This window comes from Gossypium raimondii, chromosome 10, assembly GCF_025698545.1.
Source record: "Gossypium raimondii isolate GPD5lz chromosome 10, ASM2569854v1, whole genome shotgun sequence".
Lineage (NCBI taxonomy): Eukaryota > Viridiplantae > Streptophyta > Magnoliopsida > Malvales > Malvaceae > Gossypium > Gossypium raimondii.
This window is the reverse complement of record NC_068574.1, coordinates 58,194,224-58,202,970: the sequence shown is the minus strand read 5'-3', so window position 1 is coordinate 58,202,970 and position 8,747 is coordinate 58,194,224. Positions and strand designations below refer to the sequence as shown.

Sequence of the window (8,747 nt, the reverse complement as noted above, 5' to 3'; positions counted from 1 at the left end):
CTTTTATATAAAGCCATCACATTTTATTTTTTTTCTTTTGTTTCAATCTTTATAATTTATTTTTCTAACTAATTGATGGTTGAACTGTGCGTCATTTGTATAAATATTTTTGTAAAAGATCTGATGTTCCATTTTATGTAAAGGAAGCATGCTTGCTACAATATGTTAAATTTAACTTTATACTATTTGGATGCTGGGAATCATAAAGCAGTAATTGAATATTCTAATTGAAATTGCATAAAGGTACATATGCTTTTCTCATTATAAAATCAATTATTAGAGAACAGAAATATTACAGTCTAGCTTTAGAAAGGTCAAAGTAGATAACCGAAACAAACTTCGAATATAACAGAAAAGCATGAAAATTGATACATACAAATGTAAACCAGCAAAGCACAAGGCTACTTGCTTCTTTTTAAGATGGAAAATCGTGGAAGATTGTCCTCAATAAAATATTGGCAAGTCTTGATGCAGTGTTCAACGAAATAAAACCAAGCTTGTCGCCAATATAGATTTATATACAGGATGACAGCAATAACCAATAATACAATTACATAAGAAACAAAAAAGGTCATCTGGAAAACATACATGTCCATCAAACCACTTTCTTCTTCATCATTTGAGGCATTTGGTGTTGTTGTCGAGAGTGAATTAGGCTCGCTGCAATCTTTAGGCAGGGGAGGTCCACAAAGAAAAGGATTTGCCATGTAACTGCTTTCATCGAAGGTCGCAAATTGAGCTTTCTGAGATGGAATACTCCCTGACAAGTTGTTGTATGACACATTGAAAACTTCCAAGGTATACAACTTCGTCAATTCAGTAGGGATTATTCCACTTAGGTTGTTGTGAGAAAGGTCCAAACTCTCAATTTTATTAAGCCTTGAGAACATGAATGGTATATGTCCAGACAAATTGTTATGCGACAAGTTTAATGAACGAATTTCACTCAAATTTCCAATCTCAGGGGGGATTTCACCTGTTAACCTATTACATGACAAATCAATTCCAGACATATACGTAAGAATGTTTCCCTTGTATGTGTAAGATGCTCTCTTTGTCGTATAATCCACCTTTTCTTCCCTTTGATTCACAATTAATAAAGGTACATCCGTTGTAAAAAGTCCGCTTCTAATGCTCCATTCAAATTCGCCCGATTCACTATAGTTAGCTATGTCCCAGTCTAATAGAAGAAATGGCAAATCCGTTTTTGCTGAAGATTTTTCATCACTTGGCTCAAGAGTTAAATTACTCAAACAAAAAGGTATTGGACCCGAAAGATTGTTTTGAGAAAGATCCATGATGCTTAATGAGTGCAATTTGCATAACTCAATAGGAATTTCACCGGTAAAAAGATTGGCCCTGAGGAGGAGGACACGTAAAGCCGAAAGAGTACCAATCCAATTTGGAATTTCACCAGTCAACTGGTTTTCACTAATGTCTAAAGTCACCAAAGAGGAGCAGTTAAAGAATGCATTTCCCAATGTCCCACTTAATCTATTTCCATTCAAATGGAGATGTTTAATAGATTGTGCACCGCAGCAAGATGGTATTGGGCCAGAGAAATTATTTTGGGAAAGGTCCAAAATATTGAGGTGATTTAGATGGCACAAATCCATTGGAATGGGACCATCAAGTTGATTGTTGGATAAAGCCAATTCCCTCAAATCTAATAGATTTGATATCCATCTTGGGAGCTCGCCAGACAAGTTGTTATTACTCAAAACCATATCCTCAATAGGAGATAGACGGACAATTGTGACATCAATACTAGGTAACCTCCCATCAAAATTGTTGCCATCTAAATATAACCGACGTAATGAATGTGAGCTAAAGATAGTTGGAATTATCCTCCCACTCAGATGATTATTCGATAGTCTAAGAAACACTAATGAGTCACTTTTAGCCAAGTTTTCTGGTATTCCCCCAGATAACTGATTATGTGATAGATCTAAATATAACTCATTGTTCCCACTTTTTAAACTACCCAAACAAGGAGGAATATTACCTTCAAGGATATTGCTAGATAAATTTAACCCCCATAGTTGTGGAAAAATTGAACAAATGTTGTCGGAATTTGACCCTGTATTTTATTTTCAGATAGATCAACAACGGACATGTATGGATTTGGATGTGAAGGGAACTGGAGATCACGGTTGATAAAAGAATTGCCCTTCATTGAAAATGCTCCCAATCTTGTATTGTTCTGCAACAACCACAAAGGTACCTTTCCTCCAAAATTATTATATGAAAGATCAATAGCTCTCAGGTCATATTGGTAATAGAGGAATTTGGGAACTTCATTGTGGAGTTCCTTTGTTGTACAATTTGACAAACGGAAAACTTTTATTTGGAACTTTGGGACCCAAGTTTGAATGGTAGACTCTTTGACTAACTTATTTTGATCGCTGGAGAGGACTTTGAGATGTGAGTGGTTGGCAAATGACATGAAAAAGGATGGAACTTCAAATAGGTTTTGTGAAAGAGAAACGAATCTAAGCAATGTGAGATTGGCTAGAGCAATGGAGGCACCATTTCCAATGAACTGATTACTGGAAATATCCAAATGATAAAGAGATGATAAGTTAGCCAAACATGCCTCGAGTGCATTTTTACTAAGAACCAACACCTCAAGCTTCCGTAAGTCACACCATCCTGTAAAACAAATTTGTGCTAGTTATTCCAATTTTCGAGCTCATTTTTTTGCGATATTCAAAAACAGTTACTTTGCGAAATCAGTTAAATAATAAGTAATCATCTCCAAAATTAATGATAAGAAATCATTTAGTCTCACTTAAATAATTAAATCATGATTAATTTACCTTGGGTAGGTAGTGCTCCGGTCAGCCCACAGTCATTCAAAGACAAGGCTTTGAGAGAATTCAATACATGAATGTTTTGAAGAATGTTGTTGTTGAGATGTAAACCATCCAACACTAACTCCTCTAAATTGATCAAAACATCTAGTTCTGTAAAGATTTGAAGAAAATAGTTAATTAATGCAGTAAATCAAGAAAGTAGTTTGATTTGTTTAAGAATCATTAAATACAAAAGCATTTAGATAATTAGATTTGCTGTTAAGGGAATATTAAAATTATTTGTATGTATATGTACGAAGTTTGATAGAGTAAAATATATCAACACATACCATCAGAATATTGAAGCTCAATTTCATTATAACTCATATCCAACTTCTTCAGATTTGTCAGATTGTTCGACACTGTTCAAATCAGTTCAATACTTGTTTTGTCAGTCCACTTAAATAATCATCACAAAAATATAGTTATTGAATTCCAAGTTGCGACCTGTTAATTTGATATTTATTTTCATTCTAAAAAAATTAACCACTTATCTTTATATTTTAGAAAAGCGATGCACATATAGAGGACATAAATACATAAATATTTTTTAATTCATTTCCCAAAATATCAAAATCCTATATGATATGATCACATATTAGACATAAATTCTTTTAGCGGTAATTATTAAAAAAACTTCTTTTATCGGTTTTTGAAATTAATTGTACATACCTCCTCCAATATCAATTGATCCTTGCAGTAGGTTTCTTCCAATATTCAAGGATTTTAGACTTAGCCCCTTAATATATGTCAGATCACTGTTCTTCAACCTATTCCAACTCAAGCCAAGCTCTTCCAAATTCATTCCTGTAGAAATTTTGTGATATTGTTTCACGGAAATTTTGTTTTATATAACTTCAAACAAAAATGTTCGTTAAAATATGCTATAAGTCCCTATACTTTTCATAAATTTAAAATTTAATTCTTGTATTTTAATTTCAGGAAATTTAGTCCATTTACTTTTCAGATTTGAAAATTCAAGTCCAATTGTCAATTCCATTTTTTTTTGTTAAATTTGCTGTTGTAACATGTTAAAACAAAACAAAAATTTAATCACTTGGTAGTAATGTAACTAAAAATAATATTATAATGAACTTAAATTTAAGAAAATATTTAATCGTGTTTATAATTAGACTTGAATTTTAAAATCTAAAGCGTAAAAATTAAATTCTAAATTAACGAACTTAAGTTTGGCACACTCTTCACTTCTATTCAGGAGCAATGAAATATATGTTTGCATAAACAAAAACCAACATATATATATATATATATATAAAAGATCCATGGTAAGATATGAGCCAAAATAAATACAAACCAAAAATCTAACAGAATGAGACAAACTTGTGAGCCAAAATCATTAACTTTAAAATGAAATTTTCTTTTAAAAAGAATTTTAATTTCTTTGCTATTATCATTGTGGCATTATCACTAAATAATTGCAAATAAGTAGTTAATTAATGCAGAAACTTATAGTTTGATTTGTTTAAAATAATTTAATATATATAAAGTTAATATAGTTTCAATAAATATAATATTTATTGATCCTTTAATTAGGTTATTCTCTACACTCAAAAACTTCAAATTAGAAAGTCCTCCAAGATGTGTCAGTAGGGTATTATTGAAGGAATTGTAACTCAAATCAAGCTTTTCTGGTTTCTCACCATCCACACAGCATTTAGATTAGTAGATTTGTTATCAAGGGAATATTAAAATTACTTGCATGTATATGTACAAAATCTGATAGAGTAAAATATATCAAACACATACCTTGAGCATTTTGAAGTCTCTCAATTTTATTGAAACTCATATCCAACTTCCTCAGCTTTGTCATATTATTCAACACTATCCAAATCAATTCAATACTCATTTTGTTAGTCCACTTAAATAATCATCACAAAAATATAGCTATGGAATTCTAAATTATGTCCTATTAACCTAAAAATAACATGAGTTTAAATCATTGTTATACTAAAAATTAAAATCAAACTGATTATATTTATTTTTTTAGAAAAAACAAGCACATATAAAAGAAATAAATACATAAATGTTTTTTAATCCATTTCCCAAAATATGAATCCTATATGATATGGTCATATAATAGACTATAAATTCTTCTTGCAGTTAAAAAATTATTAAAAACCTTCTTTATGTATAACTCAACTTATTGGTTTATGAAATTAATTGTACGTATACCTCCAATGTCAATTGATCCTTGCAGTAGGTTTCCTCCAATATTCAAGGACTTTACACTTAGCCCTTTAATATATGTCAGATCACTGTTCTTCAACCTATTCCCACTCAAGTGAAGCTCTTCCACATTCATCCCTGTAGAAAATTTGTGATATTGTTTTACGGAACTCTTGTTTTATATAACTTCAAAAAAAATATTGGTCAAAATATGTTATACGTCCCTACACTCTTCATAAATTTAAAAGTTTTAATTTTAAGAAATTTAGTCCCTTTACAATTCAGATCCAATTGTTAACACCATTTTTTTGTTAAATTTGTTGTTGCGACATTTTAAAACAAAAAAAATTTACTTGGTAGTAACGTAACTAAAAAATGACATTATAATAAACGTGAATTTAATAAAATTGTTTAACCGTGTTAACAATTAGACCTAAATTTTAAAATCTAAAAATAATTTAATTAAATTCTAAATTGATGAAGAATATAGGGACTCATGGTATATTTTAACCAAAACATTCAATTTCTCCCAATGCTTTTATCTTATCTGGTGCAGTAATAATTTATTACTAAAAATTTAATATATATATATATATATATTAGCTGAGTTGCTCATAAATTCATGGATCATACTAACTTGAGAACTTGTTGATTGAATATGGATTTCAATTTATACCTTGTAAATGCTGGAGACTTTCCATCCTATTGTCACTTAAATCCAAGACCTTCAAGTTTGGCAGAGTCTTCACTTCTATTCAAGAACAATAATTTATTTTTTATTAATTAATTATTGTTGTATTCTATCATCTATCTTTACATATTAAAAATCAATATATAGGGCCCAAAATAAACTACCGAAATAAGTTTACTCCAAACCAAATAAAATATTTGAGAGATAAAACTCACTTGATAAAATACTGTCATGGAAATCATTATTAGATAATATAAGCATTTCCAAATTGCTGAAGGCAGTTGATAAAGGTACTGCAAAAAAGATTTTTTTGGTCGTTAGTGCCATAATTTATAAAATATTGAATGAAGAAAATTCACTGACTTGAACTCAATTTCTATCGGCAGAGATTAATTGATCATAGAAATATAAAGCAACAAACCTTTGTTATCAATAAAATCCTTTATTCCATTCCCGTATAAATCAAGACTCTTCAATTCTTTAAAAGGGAGAAATAAAGAAACATCGAGATACCAAGATGAATCTCCCCGGTTCCATGAATATTTTAAAGGAAGAGAAAGTCCTTTCACTCGTCCACTAGTATTATGGCATTCAATGTTTTTCCAGTGACAACAATTCGAACCTTTCTCAGCTATCCAGTCGCTAACATCGAAAACAGAATGGAGTTGTAAGAGAGCAACTCTCTCCTGCTGCCAGCACCCCTGGGTCTGTACCAAAAACAGAGATGTAGTGAGCAATATCCATAACAGTTTAAGATCCATCATCTCAAATCCACTCAGCTGCTACCTTGGAGCATTTGGATGAACCAAAACCTTAAGCTTTATACACAACTATGATTCTCAATTTTCCAAAATCCGGGCCCAGCTAATTTTATTTTTGCTCTAGTTGTGATTAATTTCATTCTCAATTTTCCAAAACATGGGCCCAACTAATTTGATTTTTGCCTAGTTGTGGTTAATTTCATTCTCAAATTTCCAAAATAAGATTAATTGCTCTGGATATCAATATTATTATATATAAGTAATTTTTTTATATATAAGAATATAATGATTCTAGTATCAACTAATAATAGAATAACAAAAAATATTTTTATGGGTTCTATTTTTGGGAACAAAGTCCTAAAACTCTCCATAGTAGAAACAGCGTGGATTGACTAAAGGTGTTGAAATCAATGTGAAACATAAAATGAAAATGTGATTTCACATGTAGGGATATATGAACGGAATCTAGACGATAAATTTGACATTGACCCTTCATCATGATGGATTTGTGAAAAATGTGATTTCGCATGTAGGGATTTATGAACGGAATCTAGACAATAAATTTGACATTGACCCTTCATCCTGATGGATTTGTGAAAAATGTGATTTCGCATGGGGATGGTAGGCTCCTCACCCCATAAAATTAAAAATTTATATTCAATTTTTATAAAATTATACAATTTAATTTTATCCAAAAAAAAATTAATTTCACTTTGGTGTAAAATGTACAAGGAAGCTCTACCCATTCAAAATAATAAATTTTCAAAGTACATATTTTAAAAATTAAATTATAATAAAATAGTCAATGACAATGTTTTTGTGTCAAGTCAAGAAAACACTCGGCCAATAGAAGAACACCTACAAGTGATCCTGTCTGAGTTAGAGATCATAAAGCAAGACTTTGAAAAGAAGAGTTCGAAGTTGGGGAAAAAGATAGAACAATTGGAAGAGGAAAAGATGCAGCTAAGATTAGACGTCGACATCCAGAAGTTAGAAACCAAGAAAATGAGAAAAGGAAATAACAAGGCTGGGGAAGACTTGGACAGTCTAAAAATAGATTATAAGAAGCTGCGTTTGTCGATAAGGGCTGTCGGGTTGGAAAAAACATCAAAATAATGGTGGCAAGAAATCAAAGAAGAAAATATTAGAGCTGATCAATGGGAAAAGAAATTTCAAGATGCTCGAGTTTGAAACGATGCTCTAGAAAGAGATTTGTTAGAAAGCCGAAATGAAAAAGTTGGGTTGAGAGACCCGATTAGTAGAATTAGAGAGGTCACTATGTCAATATCGTAGTCGCAACTCCGCAATTGAGTTGAAAGCAAGCCTAAATAAGATTGAAGAGTTGAAGGGAAAGATAGAAGAGTTCGAGGCCGCACTGCAAAACTATGAACTTCGAGTTGAGCTTCTTGAAACGAACAATGAACACTGGAAAGAGCAACTCCAACACTCTCAAGGTCAGATTAGGTATAGAGACTACATCATGGGTGAAGTTGTAACTCAAGTACGGGAAGTAGCTGACCATTTGCAAACCTTAGCAGTTCAAGCCGACATGTTAAGCTAAAATACGAATTAGAATCAGATCGGGATCGAGAATTAACTTGGCTTTTTAAGAAAGTCAAGGCTTTAAGTATTATGGTAATGACGTATATGTAAAACATCTGTTTTATGTAAAGCGGTTTGTTTTCTGGTAAAGTTGTTCTAATAGAACTGAATTAAAATCAATACCTCTTTTTTGCATTCATTTCATTCATCAGCATTAGATTTCATCATATGCATTAAATTCCATAAAAAGACCTTATTAATCGAAATTATGACAGTCAAACCAACAAGAGTATACCAACTGAATATCATTACGATACCCACGGCAAAACCAAAGCAATTGATCAAATATTAGAGAAATTAGAACAAATTCAGAAAGACATGCAAGATCAGTTGCAAGCGCAGCTGCATGAACAATTAGCTAAAGTACAGTAAGACATGAGGGATCAAATACAATAATCTCAACGAAGTATGATAAGCTAGTTGACACAGTTGTTGGTTGGAGGGATTGAAAAAGGGAAAATCATTGTGGTTAACTCGGGGGATGATAATGAAGACCCTACATACCCCTCAGGTTTTACCTCGGTAAATGTCCAGACCCAACCAGACCCATATCCACAAAGGGTACCCGTCACTATAAGACCTCAACAATATCAAGCCGGTGCCTTAGCACCGGTGAACTACCCAACAGGTTCAGGTTCCAATCTCGAGGAT

At 31.7% G+C, this 8,747-nt stretch overlaps 1 protein-coding gene across 1 annotated transcript; it reads right to left on the bottom strand.

The window, feature by feature from the left end:
- Positions 1-233: 233 nt before the first annotated feature.
- On the bottom strand, positions 234-6,544 carry LOC105774971 (receptor-like protein 15). The gene is given in 10 exon segments (XM_052622740.1): positions 234-2,028; positions 2,031-2,652; positions 2,820-2,966; positions 3,146-3,217; positions 3,528-3,662; positions 4,623-4,697; positions 5,049-5,180; positions 5,719-5,793; positions 5,949-6,026; positions 6,155-6,544. Coding segments are annotated over 10 exon segments (3,303 nt in total). The 5' UTR covers positions 6,495-6,544; the 3' UTR covers positions 234-401.
- Between the last annotated feature and the right edge of the window lie 2,203 nt (positions 6,545-8,747).